Below are 18653 nucleotides of genomic sequence, written 5' to 3'. Positions count from 1 at the left end.
GTTCCATGACTATGGACAATTTAGCATTTACAACAATAAATGTTTTAAAATCAAACATAGTAAAACACATAAAAATTATTCTCTCTAAATTCTTAAAAAAAATCTAATAATTATAGATTATTTGGCTCGATTGCCATTCAATTGTGTTTCTATCCAAAAACTTATATGGGTTTACCAAAACTGATAATTTTGTTTTCGTTTTTATTTCCTTTCTAGATTGGTAAAACCTGGAACAGTTGGTCATTTATTCATATGAACTGATATGAATTCTATCAGTCTATCTTTTAAAAATGTTTTGCATATATACACAAGTAATCGCTCTATGTTCTATCTGTTTTAATTTCATTGGCAACTTATATTCGTTGTTCACCACCAGGTCTTTTAGATGGTTTGTTAACGCGTTTTCTTTTTGATTCCTCCATTCTCCGCCTACTTAACTCCATCCAATGCTAAACTGTTGTGTCATTGACAATAATGTTGAATTCAACGTCCTTCCGATGAAGTATTCATTTGTTGTTTAATAAACTTTGCATAATCTTTATTGATATTTCTTTGTTGTTGTTGTTGTTGTTGTTGATATTGATTTTGTTGTTGAACTGAATTACCAGATTGTTGAAAGTGTTGTCTCTGTTGTTGAGTATGATTCTGGTAACCACTCTTGGATGAGATTGATGAATCAATAGATCGAGCATCAAAGGCAGTGTCCAGTTCATCGAATGTTGTTGAATATCCTGTTGTATCCATTCGTTCACTCATTGTATCGTAAGCATCACTGAACGCTTGGTCAACCCAGCTCCTATTATGACTGTCAGCTCTGCTCCTCAACCCTGCTGAAGGTATAGGTAAATGTTGTTGGTCATGAGATCCATGGTTTGCCATAGACATGTTTTGTTGGTGTTGTCCGTAGACCCCTTGCATCGATTGCTGGTTCTCATGCATATGTTGATTGGATCTTTGTTGCTCGAAATTGTTGTTAATCAGGACCGGATCTCTTCTTTTATTTTGATACTGCGGTACATTGTCTGATTGGTCCAATCCCATAATCTGTTGGTTTTGGTTGATAACTTTATGGACAATGATTTCCTCTTTATCTGGGTCATACAAATGGTTCAAGAAGATACACTTCTCGTTATGGGGACGATTCTTGGGAACACGTGCTTGACCCATTCGGTGAATCTTCTGAATCCAATCGTTGTTTTCAGGATGAAAGAAGTGTGTACAAACAGTATAGTAGACCAACTCTGTGTCTTGCTCGTTTTGATAACCTGGAGCTGCATTCCACTGTACGGTGTCACGGTAAGCGGTTGAATCATGATCTTCGATATAACAAGTTGAATGTTGTTCGTTAGAGTCTTGGAATGTGTGTTTACTTTTATGGCTTTGGTGATATCCATACATTGATGTTGTGATATTCTGTTTCATCGAATCTGAAACTTCCACTTTCTTTGAATCTTTGTCCGAAAATAATGTAATGACACCCCCTTTTGCGGACACTTTGATTGACTGGTACACATCCTCTTGTCTTGGTTTTGCAGGTTCAACACGCTTTGGTTTATTAGGTGTAGGTCGTTTAGGTTGTGGTTTTGTCAGCTTGGTAAAGGCTGTGCTTGTTTTTCGTATTGGTTGCTCTTTCTTGAAATGACTACCATTGATTATGGTAAGACCATCATTTTCTGTTGAAACAGCTTGTTGTTTGTTTTGTGCTTTCATAGTTTCAGCTAAGATTTGATGTGTTGTGAGACCACGTTGTTGTTGTACATGTCGTTGTTTGTTGACTGAAACACCAACACGATTCTCAACGCGTTGTTGTCTGCTTTTTGTTGAGTTGACTTGTTGATTATGATCATATTGATGTTGAATTGCTTGTTGGTTGACATTGTTCTTGACATGTTGTCTGCTTTTTGTTGAATTGACTTGTTGATTATAATCGTATTGATGTTGAATGGTTTGCTGGTTGGTATTGTTCTCAACATTTTGTTGTCTGCTTTTTGTTGAATTGACTTGTTGATTATGATCGTATTGATGTTGAATTGCTTGTTGGTTGACATTATTTTGTTGACCAATATAATTCTGAACATTAGAATTTTGTTGCTCAATAATTTTCTGTTGAGCTTTATTCATTCGACTTTCGTCAAGTACTGACATTGATAAGGAATGTGAACTACCCAAACTGTTGCTTCTGCTTTTGACATCTTTGTTGGATCGCGAGGGTCGCGTTGAGCGTGTTGTTGTACTGGTTGTTGTCAACTGTTGAGAAAGGGTCAAAAATTGATTACAGAGGATATGCATTACATATATATTACAGGAAAGCTTAGTTTATTTGTGGTTCTGATTTTGTAAAAAGTTCTTTTAGAGATGAATGATTATGCGTGTACCTGGTCAGTCTAATAAATTTTGAAGGTTATGTCATTTTGTTTTGAACCGCAATTTATCCCGGTGTATGGACTGATTTTGGTGTTATCAAAGTCATCAAGATGCTTCGAAATCTGATCTACGCTTTACTTAGTCCACTTAGATGCTTTGTATCTCCATAGTTCGAACCCGCACAGGGAACAAAAATTTGTTTGGGTTAATGAAATCTCGAGTTATGAAGATTGGTTTTTAAGTCATTATTAACTGAAGGGATAAGAAAACTTGTTCGAGTTAAGGAGACATTCGAGTTAGAGAGACTCTACTGTTATTGTAGATTAGCTTACCGTGTTTGTTTTGATCTGCTGGTTCTTCTTCTTTGTGCCGAAATTTCTGGGTAGTGTATGGCTATGGTGTGTAATATCCATTTCATTTCTTTGTTTATTGATGTCTGTTCGGCCAAGAATGATGTTTGGGTTTGACTTACGTCTTTGTGTGCCTGTATTTATGATATCTTCACTCTGGAATGCAACTTTCAAAACGTTGGGGATTTTACCACGTTTACGTTGAACGTTTGGAGTTGTGTTAGCAGATGCTGGATATTGTTGGTTGTCTGGGAGGAGTTTACGACGTTGAATGACAGGTGTGTTTGATGCAGATTGACTGTAGTACTGTTGAGGATGGTCGTTGAAGATTTCATTTTGTCTTGTTTGATGATCGTGAATATTTGTTGTAGTGGTGGTGGTGGTTTGTTGAATTTGTTGTTGACCCCGTTGTTTTGAACTCCGTTGTTGATGTGGTTGGAGGAGTTGTTGATTTTGACGATATTGTTGATGATTTTTAGATTGCTGATGCTCATGTTGTTGTTGTTGGAACATTTCTTGATTTTCATAGTGTTGACTGCTTTGACTTCTTTGTTGATGTTGTTGTTGTAGATCAATTTGTTGTTGGTAGTTTTCATTTTGTTGATAGTTTTGTTTTGATTTGCTGCTTCTAATTTCTTCTTGTTGTTGTTTTCGAACCTCTTTCTTTTGTAAGCGTCTCAACTCTTCTTCCAATTTATCTCGTTCTTGTTCGTACGACAGACGACGGACGCGCGTTTGTTGGCGTTCACCGCGCTGTGTTTTGACTTTTCTTTGTTGATGTTCTGCAATGTATTTTTGTTCTTCGTCATCCTGTTTCCTTTCGGTGAGCGAAGAGTTATCAAAGGAATGGCGTCGCATTACTCGTCCGTTTAGAACAACATGTGCATGTTTATCCCCTGTAGAATGAAAGAATATGAAGGGTTTTTTTGGTTTGAATAAAAAAACATGTGCAACCCAGTTCTTTATGTTTTAGGCTATTAGTGAAAAGTTGTTCTGAAAGTTTTGAAAAGATTCAACATATAGATATGAGATTTCTGGTATTTTATCTCATAAACGAGTATAACATAACGAGCAGGGCTAGTTTGAATTACCGATTATGAAAGTAAGTATTACATGGCCATCTCTGACTACGACTTGCAAGGACGTTCGTTCCCTGTCCATTATTGGCTTTTTGATGCTTGCTGATAGCGCCAGATAAAACTCTAGCGTTCATTTATAACGTAAATAAAACCTGTGATACACGGGGACGAGGCTGGCACAAACATTTGACAAACATTTTAAGTATTTCCTTACCTTCACAACGCTTCTCTTCACTTTGTTGTTTCCTTTTCTGTTGTTGTTGTTGAATGCGTTGTAAATGTTGTTGGTGTTGCATCAATTTTTGTTGATGATATTGTTGTTGCTTGTAGTATTCACTGTTTTGTTGATTGCGTTGTAATGAACGTGCCTCGTTGTGTTGGCGTTGTGACATACGTTGTTGAAGGTCACGTTGTCGTTGCAGTTGTAAATCTGTCTCACGACGGAATTCTGAATCCGAATCAAAACCTTCTGGAAGACTTGATTTACGGATACTTCTGATGATTTCTATTTGTTCTGAATCATCACTTCGTTTACGATTGTGTTGGTGCTGCAGACTGTGGTATTGCTCTGAGGATGTGTTTTGACCGTACACGTTATGTGTTTGCCTGTTTGTTTGGTGATGATGGCTCTGGTGATTCTCCAAGGAGTGTGTTGATGAATCTGAACTCTTACGAACAGCTGTTGGTTTGATGGTGATCACATGTTGATGATTATGCAACTCTGGTGAATCTTTCTTTTGAATTGGTCTGAAGCCTGTTGATGATTTCTCTTGAGAATGTGGATTCGGAGAAACCATAACTCGAATCGCACCAGGTCTGGTACTGGTTTGCTGGACTTGAATGTCGATAGGGATTTGAGATTCGTTGACACTAAGTCGGTTGTCTTTGGTGGTTGTTCCATGGTTTTCGAAATCAGGTTGTCCATCTCGTGGTGATCGAACCATGACTTGGACACGTCTGTTGCTGACACCGTCCTGTTGATCATAGCCGTGGTTGTGTTCAACTGGTATGCGATAAGTGATTTCTTCGAATGATTGATCTTGGTGAGTGTGCCCATGATGGTGGTCATGTGATACACCAATCTGCATTTTGATTGGTTCGTTTTTAGTATATTGTTGATGGTGATTGGTTTGTTGATGTTTGTGATGATCCACTTGATGGTGATGGTTATGTTGGTCATGTGACACACCGATCTGCATTTTGATTGGTTCATTTTTGGTGAAGTGCTGATGGTGATTGGTTTGTTGGTGTTTGTGATGATCCACTTGATGGTGATGGTTATGTTGGTCATGTGACACACCGATCTGCATTTTGATTGGTTCATTTTTAGTGAATTGTTGATGTTGATTGGCTTGGTGATCGTGGCCATCCACTTGATGATACTGATGTTGATTTCGATCACGTGACACATCAATATTCATTCTGATTGGTTGATCATCAAAGAACTGCTGCTGATTGGATTGTTTCTGATCTTCGTTTTTACGCAGTTTGATGTTGACTGTCTGTTCTTTGTAAACATTCTTATGGTTTTGATCTTGTCCGTAGATCTCTTCGAAAGACCGTTCACCGGACAGGTCATTCATTGGGTCTGTTTGAGGTACGATCATATCTTCGTTTACCATTTCTCGGCTTACGTCATCAAAGTCATCTTCGCTGCTACTAGTGACGTCATTCTCCGGATCGTGAGATATGCTTCTTGAGAAATGGTTGACTTCATTGGGCCCTGACGAGACGGTGACTTTTTGGAAACCATCGATGACGTCATCTTTTTTGGTTTGTTTATTTACTGTTCCTTTGATCGCTTTGACTGACACTTTGTTGTTCGTTTTGCGTTCCTCGAAAGATGTATCTTGGGTGTATGTCTTCTGGCTGTGCTTTATGGAGCGCTCACGACTCTCTTTAAGAGAACTTTCAATGTAATTCTCAATAAACTCTTGTTCTTTTAAGAAATCCTCATCCAAAATATCCTGAGCTTCCATGTGACGAGAGGTTTTTGATGAATCTTCATAATTGGACGATGTTGTGGTTGTCTTTTTGGTGACTTTTTTACTTGAAGTCATAGATTCGTGATATTGTTGACTTGAAGTCATGTGATTTTTGAATGATGCTTGCTGTTGATGTTGCTGGACGGAGGATGAGCCATAATAACTGAAAGTGAGATAGGGTAGAGAATTTGGTGATACTTTTGAGACATGCGTAGATAATGAAAAGGTCAACATTTACAATTTTGAAGTTTCACCCTATCATATACAACTCGCAATGTAATCTCCTTCTCACAGGCTTGATGGTCCCTTTCCCATTGGAAGAATTGACCAAAATATCGCTTCCAGTGGAAAGTTATACTCCAATTTTTGTCCCCGCTGAAAATTATCAAATAATGAAATCCTCACTCCTAAATATTGGTACATTTTTTTCAATATCCCCGCAAAATACAGTTACTTGAAAACAATTCAAATTCCCAACCATACAAAACACTCAATCCCGATCGAGTTTCAGTCCGTTATTTTTACCCCCCCCCCAATGGCTGTAAACAATCAGGTCTATGAGAAGGGGTGTACTAAGGTTATAACCGTTATAAATCTTTCCCGTAAACGTTCAAATCTACTATTTCCCTTAGGGTCAGAATATTGATAAACTCATACAAAACAAGGTATAATCTAAATGAAAATTTGAAGAAATTATATGAACGTTAATTCACAAATTATCTAAATTTACCTCTCCAAATCCATCGCCTTCTTTACTTTTCGAAAATATCTGGCCCAAATTGATATTATGATTTCATAAGTTTTGAAAAAAGAAGAAAAAATTACAAAAAAGTTCTTCGCTCTGAATCATATGACAAAACCGGGGGTTGATTTCTCGTCTTTTTTAGTTTGAAAGTCACCCGAAATTTTAAATAGAGTAAACCCCCTGAAAAGCTTTTCCTATCATTCATTCAGCACAGTTATGCATGAATTATTGAAAAAAATTCTGCAATGTAAATTTAGCAATTTTAATTATTCAAAACAAATTAATTTATGCATTAGAAATTTACAAATAAAGTTGAGTCAAAAGGTTAATTTCAATTTTTGAAGTGACACTTTACGACATCTTTTCAACGTCTTTCGAATTTCCTGTAAAGAAATATCTTAGAAATGTTTTTGCTTCCAGTTTCTTGTTGAAAATTCATTCATTCGCGTTTCAATTCGTAAAGTTTTGTTACACTCCAATAAAAATCATTTACTTTTAATTAAAACAAATTCAAATTTGAAATTTTTATAGAGAAATCCCTGATAGTATTTTTCTACAATCTTGTATGTTCTTTAAATATACATCAATCCGAAAACAAACCGCCTAATTCAAGTGAAATCATAGACTATGCTATACTATAGTCTAAAACAAATCATTATCTAAGGAATAAGCCCAAAGCCGGAGAAAATTCGCAAACGGGTTTTTTACTGAAAAGAGTTTACAGCCGGTAGAGTTTGCCAGCCTTCGAGACTCTCCCGCCGATTTTTTTTTCGTATACCGCCACAACGCCAAACCGCCATAATTTCCCACTTTTACTATCACTGTAACGGACGATAACATCGTCTAGTGAAATCAGTGACAATCACGCTCCATTTGCGTGGGACTTGCTTAAGTTTACTGGAACATGTTATGTATGTTTTAATTACTGGAGAGAAATAATTCCCTTGGGTTACGCCAAAATCAAAATAAATTCGAAGGTGGTCTATGTGGATTTCTTACTCAGCTTAATAAAATGAGTGGTTTTATCCCATGAGATAATATGACACTTTTGGAAATAAATTACCGATGGTTGATAGATAGTTCACAGACGGTAGTAAAAGTTTTAAAAGAGAACGACTATAATGTACTACTCATCCCTCGACGCAGCCTTCGAAAGTTACATTAGACGATGCTATCGTTTAGACCATCGAGTTTAAAGCCTGAAGGGCTAGAGTAGAATCTCTAACCTTTCCCACATCCCAGGCAAGAAAAAGTGAAGCCACTTATTTGCCATTCAGAACGTGCCTAGAACCCGCCGTAATCACGACATGACGCCGGATTATATCTAGCGGATAGTTTGTTTTCGAGGACTGCATTTCTTTAAATCTAGCGATATAGATTTTAGTTTTAATCCGGCGTTTGTGTAAAAACCACGCGCGGGCGTTCTGAATGGGAAATAAGTGGTTTCATTTCCCATCTAGGAATCTCGAGTCTAGTCCTCGGGCTTGGAAGTCAATGTAGTAGACGCGGAAAATCATTACAGCAATCACGGAGGTTTGTGAAAAAAAATAGTGGCGGTAGAGTTTGGAGCAAGTTGTTAACAGCCCAGTCACAGCTTATCCCGGCCCGGGCTAAAACGGGGGGCCAAAACTCCTTTTTCAAATTTAAACCGCCTCCTAAAGCATTCACTTTTTTAGTGACCTTGTGTAGGATCGTCTAAAGTTATAGTACATCTAAAAAATAGGCATGTATATCGAAAATCAGAAATCGACTCTTTTGCTTCTGTTACAAGAATCAAATCTTATCTCTCGTCTTATCTAAAAGTAAAACTCTACCAGGGTATTACTACCTCGTAAATTATTTAACAACAGGCGACTTTGGTATAAATAACAGTGCCAGCAGGGATATTCTGCTGATTTCAAAACAAAATTGAAATTGTTTACTTATTTCCATATTCCGAAAATAAAAATTTCATGAAATTGCAAAAAAATGAATAGAAATAAAAGTTTGGGATAAAATATTATTATCGGAAATTGTTTGCAAAAAAATTGCGCAAATTAATTATATGAATGAATTTTTTTTCCATTTTATTTGAAAATAGCAACTGGGGTGTGAAGAATAGAAAAAATAAACGTACATGTACGTTTATTAGACACCCGAGAGTAATTTTCCAAAATAATCCTTCATATTTTCATAAAAAAGCACACCTTTTTTGGCAAATTTAAGAAACTATTCCTGCCAACCGCCAGGCTGAAAATTCTTACTGTAAAAAGATAAGATAAACAGCCAAGGTACCTGAAGCATAGTCATTATAAAAAACACTGCCTGAAGTTTGACAGTATGTATACTTAAGGTCAGATTTTGAAGGTTCGAAAGAGAGAAAAGAAAATTCGAGGGATCAAGGTAGTTCGAGAGTGTATAGTCGAGAATAAGATTGAAATTGTCTTCAGAGGGTTAGCTTGCTTTGAATCATTGAATTATTGAAACCGGGGACTCCCCATATCAAAAGATCTCTTAGCTAGGCTACCATTTCATATTTCTCCATTCAAGAAGACACCACAGAGACAGTGGCCGACCCTTTTTCATGTATTTTTGGTTTGATATCATTAATATTGATTATGGAAAGAATACTTACTTGATATTTATAAAAACTTCCAATACAAATGCGCCGTTAGAAAATCAAAATGTTTTAAATATTTGATTTGAAATATATCCCATTTTAGCAACATGAATAAATGTGAAATCTGGGTGGTCAAATAATTTTCATCTGCCCTTATGTTAGAAGCGAAAGCAATACATATAAATTTAATGAATTCGGATTTTATAACTTTGCTTTCTCGTGATAAAGACATTGTACTTACAGTTAAAAAAATCAAGCTTCAAAAACGAAATCTTTGAAGAACTAAGCAATTGTAAAATACATTACACTATAGATAAAAATCCATAAAAGGTACATTAGAGGTAAAACAAGCCAGTCAGCAAGTCTCGGAAGTAAAAAATAAAAAACCATTGTGAAGACCTAAAATTATTATCCAAATGCGCTAAGAGCAATAATATTATCCATTTAGACTAGCATGGGGCCCTTCAAAATGTGAGGTTGGAAACTTAACTTAATGATGATGATTTAAAAGGTTATTCTAGAAATAACCCTTTACCACAAACAGTGCTCCCGACAGGTACCTAGAAAATTATCAGTTATCCACAGGGAAGTGGGTGCCGCTGGAGTTGAGATAAATTTGAATCCTATCCAGTGTCCTATCTGACCCTAACAGACAAAATCTGGACCCTGAGTGAGGAAAACCTAAAGTGAAAAATGTTAAAAAAATTACCTAAAATATCTTTTCTTAATTTGTTAATTTTGCAACCATGTTTAGTTATTTTAAAGTTTGGAAAAAGGACCTTAACAAGCTGCACGTCATATATAACCAATTTTCTCTAAGTAGTCATTCGGGACACCTTTTCTCAAACCTTTTCTTGAAGAGTCAAACAACTGTTTGGTAAATTTCCATCAGAAATATGGTAACTATTTATTGAGTGGTGCTGGTTTAGCAAAAGTCGCTGAGGACGAAGAAGCTGAACTTTTTGTCGCACTTTCACCATTCGTTTGATCTTTCTTCTTAACCCGAAAAAATCCCGTTTGATTTGAAAAGTATTTAGCATTAGCTTCTTGAACACGTTTTTCTGCAGCTTTCGGGTTGACGATTTCGATCCCTTGCAAAGGTGTGAAAGCCACACTAGACGCAGTACCGGAGACTTGACCACGCACTGTTGATTTACCACCATACGATTGGTTCATATTCGCCAAATTTCTCTGTTATGTGAAAGAAGAAGAAAAATCAGTGACAATTAATGTTAAGTATTAATGAGAACCCTCCCCCTCGTATCCTTTTTCGCATAAAAATACCGTTTTGTATTATTTGTAGCATACATAAAACCAAAAAACACAAGTTTTTGTTATGAGATCTTTTTAAATCGAATTTTTTAGCGGAATGTGCTTCACTGAGGGGCAAATCTGTCTGTGATCGGAAGAAATTCTAACACTGTTAAATGTTACTGTAAATGCAACAGTCATTTATCAGTGTTGCAATCACCATTTAAGAATTTCGCTCTTCCAAGGTTTATAGAAGACTAAAGTGAAAAATCTCAGCTGGACGCATTCCCGCCTAAAGACGGGAAAGTTGCAACACTCATTTATAATGACAAGAAGTATCCATACCTGTAAACGTTTGGAAATCGAAACTTGCGTCTTCTTATCAACATTAGGGTTCCTGATTTTACCCGAAGCACTTTCCTTAGCCAAGGAGCCGATCCCAAATCCAACATGCTGCTGATAAACATCTTCAGAAATTTCTCCAAACGTCACGCGACTAGCTTGTCGCCTCATTTCCGTAATCGCAAACTTTTCTTTCATCTTGCGGACCCGTTTTCCACCTCGCTTCTGGCGTGGGGCGTCATCTGGGCGTGGTAAAGCTTTGGCGTCCTTGACTGGGGGCGGTTCTTGAAGCTTATCAAATTTCTTCTCGATTTCTTCTAGGAGTTTTCGACCAGCAGAACCATCAAGATTTTCGTGAAAACTATCGATACGAGCGGCCAATGTTACTTTAGCAGATGCCAATCGAGCTCCTTTCTTTCGCAAATATGGTGGTAAACCCTGATAAGAAGAAAAGTCATCTTTTTTATCACAAGACTAGTCAGTGGTCAAACCAATGTTTTTCGCCTGAGACGGAAATACCTCTTTATTTACTTCACTAAGACGGAAATCCGTATGAGACGGAAGAAGTTTGAACACAGAGAGTATTACTTTATTTCTTGCCACTTACGTCTTCCTGAGAAGTGTAAAGGTACATCGATATATAGTATCTCTAACAAATTAAAAAATTTCCCCATCGAAAATCACTAAAGAGAAACAAAACAAGATATCATTTATTCCAGAAAATGTAAAACTCCTCAAATCTCCTGAGTTTGGAAAAGAGTTAAAACTGAAAGTTGACAAAAACAAGAGAAAATTCGGTGCAATAATATCGATATTACCTGAACGATATCACTGTAGTAAATGAATCCAGTATGTGGCAACACTTGTGCAGAAGCTGTCGAAAATCCGGACAATGTTTTCTTTTGAGATCCCAACAGCATGATATTACAAGAAGGCATTTTAGATAAATTGGTCAAGCCACCAGCAATACCCATAAGTTTTGCTGCAGTTGAAGCACCAATAACTACCGACACATTCGGTGCAATAAAGGACATTCTCGATTCTACATATTGGAAAATTTTCATTTTAGCATCTACTAAGTCCATATTCATTTGACAAGCTTCGTTGATATTATCCAGTTCATTCTGTCCGATTTGCTCGCCCTGTGTGGTTGCGGCTGTAACGCTGACAACCATACGAGTAGCTGGCGGTAAAAAGTCTAAATTGTCAATTTTATTTGAATCTAAATCATTACCCAGTGCTTGGACTGTCTGTATGTATTCTAAGGCATTTGTGACAAGAGAATCCAACTCTGGGAATCGTTTGGAATAGTTATCCCTACAATATTTATTAATGATACTTGTTTCATTTTCGATTTCCGCTGTCAAATTATTCGCAGTTACAATCAATTTGTATTCAGGGTCTTCCTCAACAGGACCCATCACAGTGTCTCGGCTCCTTGGATTCTCTAAGTAATAATTCATTTTCTCTAAAGTCTCTTTGAACTCATTGCTGTCCCGAAGCCGTGCAATGTGACTGACAGACTTGGAGTTGTCTTGTTGTTGTTGGAGATCATCTGTCTCCATAATTTCCTGGATATCACCATTATCCTCAACATTGGCTGTAACCTCTTCATCCTCAATGTCATCAAGATCTGCTAATAATTCATCCGCCAAAGACATTTTGTTCTTTTTTTATGTACCTACACTAAAAAACAAGAAATGAGAAAGAATGAGTACCAGGTAAAGAAAATTGACAAAGGAAGGCAAAAACATATTACTCTTTCGTATAATAAACAAGAGTAGATGAATAGTATCCACCACTAGAATAAAGTAAGAAGTAGCTTGAATTCTTGGAAATTTAATCCTGCCCTTTGTTTGGGAAATAAATGAATTTTAAGCGAAGCTACAAAAACTCATTCTTTGATGATAAAGCATTGAATTTCAAGGGGTTTAATCAGGGGAAAAAAATTCAAATTTGCTTTGATTGTCAAATTTCTTTTGAAGCAGTCCAAATAGGAAGTTTGAAACCAGTTCAGAAGTCACACTTCACACCAAAGAGCAGAAAGATCAAGTTGTAACTAAGCCTAATTAAAGCAAGGGATCTCCCAATTAGAAACACTAGTTCTTCCTGTTCAAAAAGTTTCATCTAAATTTGGAAGAATCTTCTAATACTATCCACTGAAGATCCGTGCTATATAAATCACATCTTCAAACCGATGATTTTGTCAAAATGACCTTGAATGGTTTGGCTTAAAGCCACAAAAATTTTCTCCGTTTGGTAGCTAGGACTGCAAAAAATGCCTTTTAAAATGGCACCCTAGCAGTGAACAGCAAAAAAATTACCGGAAGCCGAAACACGGACTTAAAATCTGAAGTTGATCAAATTGCCCTGCGGGCATGCATCTAAACAATGGTTCTTCAGTTTTAAATGTTTATTTTGCTGTTAAATGGGAAAAATTAATTTGGACGGTGTCAGAAAGGATCTTCATCAGATCTTCCTTGACTTTTAAAACTAACTACTGTGAGTGGTCCTAAATCCGACAGCCCTGCCTAAATCCGATGGGGTCTTTCAAAGATACAAACTAAAATAAAAACAAACCTTTCGCTGTGACGCAACGAAGATACCAAAGTGTCAACTAAACTGAGAGATTTGATACACTGAACCAATTGAACCAAATAACAATAATTGCTTCTTATACAAAACATAATTTTTTATTAAAAAATTGTTAACGTATTAAACACGAGCAATGGATTCAGAATAATAGAGATAATATTATTTTTACAACTCCCACTTTTTTTAACACATTACAGTAATTTACATCTTGACATTAGTCATCTTGTTAGATGTTTTGTTTCGAGAGTTCTTGCAATAGTTTATTATTCAACTTGGAGAATGACTGTTTGTACACAAAAGGATTTTTTTAATTTTCATAGCAGTTATTTGGGGGGGGTTGGATTTAGGCAGGGTCAAACATGTTTTTTTTTCCTATCTACGATTTTGTGTTTCCGGGGGTTTTGTTGTTTGGAATTGAATAACTAACAGTTCGGTAGGGTCAGGGTTGCTAGTAACGGCTTGTCACTGTGCCGGGAGCATACTCTGTGCCTTGGGCAACCGCAGGGTTGCTAGTAACGGCTCGAATTTCAGTCATGTTAAAAAAGCAGTAAAAAGGGGTACTCTTACCCATATTATAATAACATTACCCCCGTCTTTTTTGTCATTCTATAAGTATTTACAAATTTTGTATTCTCCTGTGCGAGTGTGGCTCAACGGATAGCAAGCTGGGTTTTAGACAGGAGACCCGTTGTGTGTTTTTTTATAATTTGATGTACACAAGACGGGTTTGAGCTGTTCACATTTTTTACAGTGGGAAATTTGAATTTAGCGCTGTCCTCACTTACTAAAATAAAAACCAAATTTCGAAAGTTGCGCTTTCTCTAAGAAAGTGTGACCAGTAAAAGAATAACAAAATTTGATTGGCTATGTTTTCAACCGTTATAAGAATCTGAGAAATTCAAACTCTCAGCCCATACCATGCTATACATTTTGCCATCAGTTTATCAAAGAACAAATCATAGCATGGATTCCCAGGCTAGCTGGGTTTCTGATCAGAGATACTTTCATTTGATGGTTCGAATCCCGGTCGGGTTGATATTTGGAGAAAGTTTGAAATATCAAATTCATAAAAAAGTTAGTCAGTCAGGAACAGTCGCGAGTCGCCTTATTAGGAGACGCCTCCTGATTAGGAGACGTCTCCTGATTAGGAGACATGTAGGTCGCTTGGGGTCGCTTGATTAGGAGACCCGTCTCCTAATTAGGAGACATAAAACTTTGATCTCAATTTTAAGGGCTTTAGGCTTTTCCGGGCATTTTGAAACTAGTTTTAATGGAAAGAGCAGCCTCGAATTGGTAAAGTTTTAAAAAATTTATCAAAGTTTCTCGGTGCAATCGATCACAATCCTAATATAAAGCACTACAAGGAAGCCCCTTATTGACTTTTTTCATGTCCGCCATTTTTCTTTTTGAGACGCTTTTGTTCAGAAGACATATTCTTACTTCTGATTGGTTCTTATGGATTATTAGAATTGTGATTGATTCCACCGGTGGATTTTTCTGAAAATCACCATATGGAATCAATTTTTTGTGCTCTTTCCATTGGGAGCAATCAAATCATGCGCAGTTTGCTCGTTCACAAGATAATTACACCCGCCTCCTGATTAGGAGACGTGAACCTCCTGATTAGGAGACGGGTCTCCTAAATCAGCAGGAGGCGTCTCCTAATAAGGCGACTGTTCCTGACTGTTAGTAGAAATCAGAAAACAAGTCTCAGAAAGTCAGAAATTAGAAAAGGAGATAGAGAGATAGGAAGTAGAAAAACAGAAAGGGGATGTTCGGTTGACGGTTAATTTCTATCATCTTCCCTTTTTGCGAAGCGAATTTATGAGCGAAGCAGTTTTGCTATATTGTGCACGTACCTTTAACTTCTATCCCAAGCGAAAATTTGCTATAAAATTTGTTATATAAATCACATCTTCAAACCGATGATTTTATCAAAATGACCTTGAATGGTTTGGCTTGAAGCCAAGAAAACTTTCTCGGTTTGGTAGCTAGGACTGCGAAAAATGCTGTTTTAAAATGGTGTACCCTAGCAGTGAACAGCAACAAAATTACCGGAAGCCGAAACACGGACTTAGAATCTGAAGTTGATCAAATTGCCGCGCGGGCGGCACGCATCTAAGCAATCTAAGCAGTGGTTCTTCGGTTTTTAATGTTTATTTTGCTGTTAAATGAAAAAAAAAATAGTTTGAAGGGTGACAGAAAGGATCATCCCTTGACTTTTAACAGCAAGTATCAAGTATCAAAAAATAAGGTCAATCAATGAGAGGTTTTTGCAAGTCGCGCGGGTGGGAGGAGTGCTCTTTTAGTGAACGAAACTTACCTTGCAAAACCAAGTGGATATTCTATGATAAAGAAGTACGGAGGTAATCAAATTTGTCGAATTTGTCAAGAAATAAATCAAAACTGCCGAAGAACCAACAAGCCATCTTTGTACATTTTTGTTTTTGTTTGTGATGATTTCGACGGCACGGGCGATTCGTGATTCGAATAAAAATGTTCGATCGTTCGACGAATATCGTTCGATTTTATTAAGGCACCATTTACACTAGAATAACTAGAAGGAAAACAAAAGTTCGATGCGCGGGCAGCGGCGGGTGTTGTGCCGCCGTGGATTATGTAATGTGTTTAGGGGCATTAAGGCTCTTACGACCCTGTCTCTATAGCGGCTTTATTAGAAGAGGGATTTTTAGAGAGTCTCTTATTTTGCTAGCAACTTGCGAATTGAGGTGGAGTCTGGATCGCTTCGCAACCCTTATACAATACGGCTAGTTGCTTTTATTTTGCTAGCAACTCAACTTGCGAATTGAGGTGGAATCTGGATCGCTTCGCAACCCTTATACAATACAGCTAGTTCAATTCATATAGTTCATAAATTGCAGTAAATAAGTTAGAAAAGTCACCAGAGGTCAGAAAAAGACTCAGAGACGAAAGGCAGTTCCGTATACCGCAGACCACAAAACGTTTACCATGCGATTTTATTTCTCTCGCAACTTCATCCGCCATTTTTGATTCTTCTCGCTAAAATTTCACGGTAGCGAACATTTTCCATGTAGGCTATCAAAGTAAAACTTTGTCCAGCCAGTTTTATCAATCATTAGCAATATTTGATCATTTGCCAACCCGGTACATCAATTCCGCGGTAAAAATCGTAGACAGAACGTTTCATTTGCCTTTAGATTTTGATAAAAGCTGTTGTATTCTAGAACCGAAGAGACTTGGCTATCAGAAAGAATCAATCTAATCATGTCTACGTAAGTAATATATATTCTTCAATTACTTTTCAAAATATCAGTTTATGGACTTTACAGCTATATTTCTAGAAGATTGCAATTTTGACGAATTTTAAAATGGGTTTGCGAATTCAAACTCAAAATTAAAAAAAAGCAATAATTACCTCAGATCACAAAGTTCTAAAATTAAAGTGCTTGTTGCTTGTAGATCAGTCTGATACAGAATTTTTGGTACAGTCTGTGTGACCTTGAAAAGCCTAACCTGAGATCAGATTTTGGTTGTTTTCTGAAGTTCTATACTTTTACTTTGGTTACTTTTGGTTACTTTTGGTTGTCTTCAAGCATATAGCTCTGGCAAGAATCTTTTGATCCACACCACAATCTTCGTTTAATCCACAATTCCTGAAGGAAAAATGGATCAGCGGAGAGATTTCATGTCTAAAATTGAGTTTGAGTCAACCCTCCTGCACCCTGTACAGTATAACACAGATTTGGGGTTCATCGGGAATTGTTTTGAGCTGCTTATCCAGTCAGGGAAATCCCTCAATTGCGGTATACTGCAATTGCGGTAGTTTTCATTCGTGTTTAGCCTACAAAGGCTTATAACGACTATATATAGTGCTGGTCGACAAAGATAAACAAACATCGAATATAAAAAATCGTACGAGAAGAAAGCTTTTCTTTATTAAAAGAATCTGATCTACGGAAAAAAATATTTTGTCTGTGCGTTAAAAAGATATGATCAATTATGTACAAAAATTGCCTGTTTTTTCCTTGAATCTTGAATTCTGATTCTTGAATGTACTGCAATTGCGGTATATGAAAATTGTAAAATTGACGTTTATACTGCAATTGCAGTATAAATTTACTACCGCAATTGAGGGATTTCCCTGACTGTTATCCAGTCCAGTATGGATTTTGTGTAACTAACACCGAAGATCTTCTACGTACAACTGAAACGTTTTTGGTGCATTGGCGTAAGGGTACTTACAAAGATTGTTTGAAAAGTTAGCGTAAAGTAATAAATAATTCCAGCTCGGCGTGAATGATTCCATAATCCATCTATTTTTAGCTTTCATTTGGCTAAATTTGCTTTCGCTCGCTTACGCTCGCGTCAATTTATTAATCATGTTGGTGCCTCTTTTCCCATCTTGCACCCTTTTTGAAAAATTGAATGTTGGTACAAAAGAAATTTTGCTTGGCGTGAGGCTTGCTGTACGGAAAAATATCTTCAGCACGAGATTTTGTGGAATCCATACTGGTATCCAGTGCAGTTTTGAATTTATCAACTGGAACATTTTTCAAGTTTCTAATGCACTTTAGCATTGCATTGAACAGCTTTGCACCATGTATTGCTAAGGTGCTGTCACGTAATTTCAAATTATTTGGACCATTGTACTTTATAACACACATTCGTCCTAGACGCAAGTGGTCTTTTGCCTTGCAGCCATCATTGATATTTGGTACTATGCTTTCTAGAATTTTCCAAGTATATATGATCCTATATCGTTCTCTCCTTCTCTGAAGTGAGTTATATCTTGAGCTGCCAGTAATTTTGAGGTGTTCCTCTTATTTGCTTTAAAAAAGATTTCTGTATATATCTCTTCAAGTCTTTGAATAAGGCCGACAGCAACAGGGCTCCAAAGAACTGAGCAGTACTCCAGAATTGGGATAACAAGCGATTTATATAGAGTAAGCAAAGTATGAGATGAGTGGCAAGTGAAAGTTTGCAATATCCAAGAAATGAGATTTCTGGCTTTTTCAATAGTTGTTTCAATTTCGCTACCTTAATTCAAAAGGGGCCTAAGTCCAGGTACCCCCCAGTTCAAAAGGGGCCTAAGTCCATTTTTATGAAATTTGAGATCTTTAGTTTTTCTCAATCTCTGGCTCATTTGCTCTCTTTTGATGTACATAACAAGTAGTTTTTAAAGTTAAAAAGGTTCAAAACTTCATACTGAAGCTCTGATAAAAGTGATGTTTAATTCAAAAGAGGCCTAAGTCCATCATCTTTTTACAATTAAGGGCCTAAGTCCATCAACTTTTTACAATAAAAAGGCCTAAGTCCACCAAAATAAGTTTGTTAAGTTTTGAAGAGGCCTAAGTCCAATTG

General features: G+C 36.8%; 2 protein-coding genes across 2 annotated transcripts; both read right to left on the bottom strand.

The window, feature by feature from the left end:
• Positions 1–10: 10 nt before the first annotated feature.
• Positions 11–6587, bottom strand: LOC136816018 (uncharacterized protein DDB_G0290301-like). The gene is made up of 4 exons (XM_067072441.1): positions 6509–6587; positions 4008–5941; positions 2697–3610; positions 11–2247 (listed from the first exon to the last, which is right to left on the bottom strand). Exons 1-4 carry the CDS (start codon positions 6520–6522, stop codon positions 484–486), a joined length of 4626 nt encoding a protein of 1541 aa, XP_066928542.1. The 5' UTR covers positions 6523–6587; the 3' UTR covers positions 11–483.
• Positions 6588–9302: 2715 nt separating this feature from the next.
• Positions 9303–12406, bottom strand: LOC136816017 (U4/U6 small nuclear ribonucleoprotein Prp31-like). Its single transcript, XM_067072440.1, has 3 exons — positions 11534–12406; positions 10719–11153; positions 9303–10313 (listed from the first exon to the last, which is right to left on the bottom strand). The coding sequence occupies exons 1-3, from the start codon at positions 12374–12376 to the stop codon at positions 10026–10028; spliced, it is 1566 nt and encodes a 521-aa protein (XP_066928541.1). The 5' UTR covers positions 12377–12406; the 3' UTR covers positions 9303–10025.
• Positions 12407–18653: the final 6247 nt, after the last annotated feature.

The sequence above is a fragment of the Clytia hemisphaerica genome, unplaced genomic scaffold (genome assembly GCF_902728285.1).
Source record: "Clytia hemisphaerica strain Z4C2 unplaced genomic scaffold, Clytia hemisphaerica genome assembly, whole genome shotgun sequence".
NCBI classification, from domain to species: Eukaryota; Metazoa; Cnidaria; class Hydrozoa; order Leptothecata; family Clytiidae; genus Clytia; species Clytia hemisphaerica.
The sequence above is the reverse complement of the archived record's forward strand: the minus strand, read 5'-3'. Positions and strand labels throughout refer to the sequence as shown.

Bases quoted from the DNA above. Each gene is read 5' to 3' on its own strand.
- LOC136816017 (XM_067072440.1), bottom strand. From the start codon at position 12,376: ATGTCTTTGGCGGATGAATTATTAGCAGATCTTGATGACATTGAGGAT. The intron at 11,154-11,533 runs GTAATATCGATA...TCTTCTTATCAG, and splicing joins ACTACAGTGATATCGTTCAG to GGTTTACCACCATATTTGCG. The intron at 10,314-10,718 runs GTATGGATACTT...TTCACATAACAG, and splicing joins CGATTTCCAAACGTTTACAG to AGAAATTTGGCGAATATGAA.
- LOC136816018 (XM_067072441.1), bottom strand. The intron at 3,611-4,007 runs GTAAGGAAATAC...TTCATTCTACAG, and splicing joins TGAAGAGAAGCGTTGTGAAG to GGGATAAACATGCACATGTT. The intron at 2,248-2,696 runs GTAAGCTAATCT...CTTTCTCAACAG, and splicing joins AGCAGATCAAAACAAACACG to TTGACAACAACCAGTACAAC.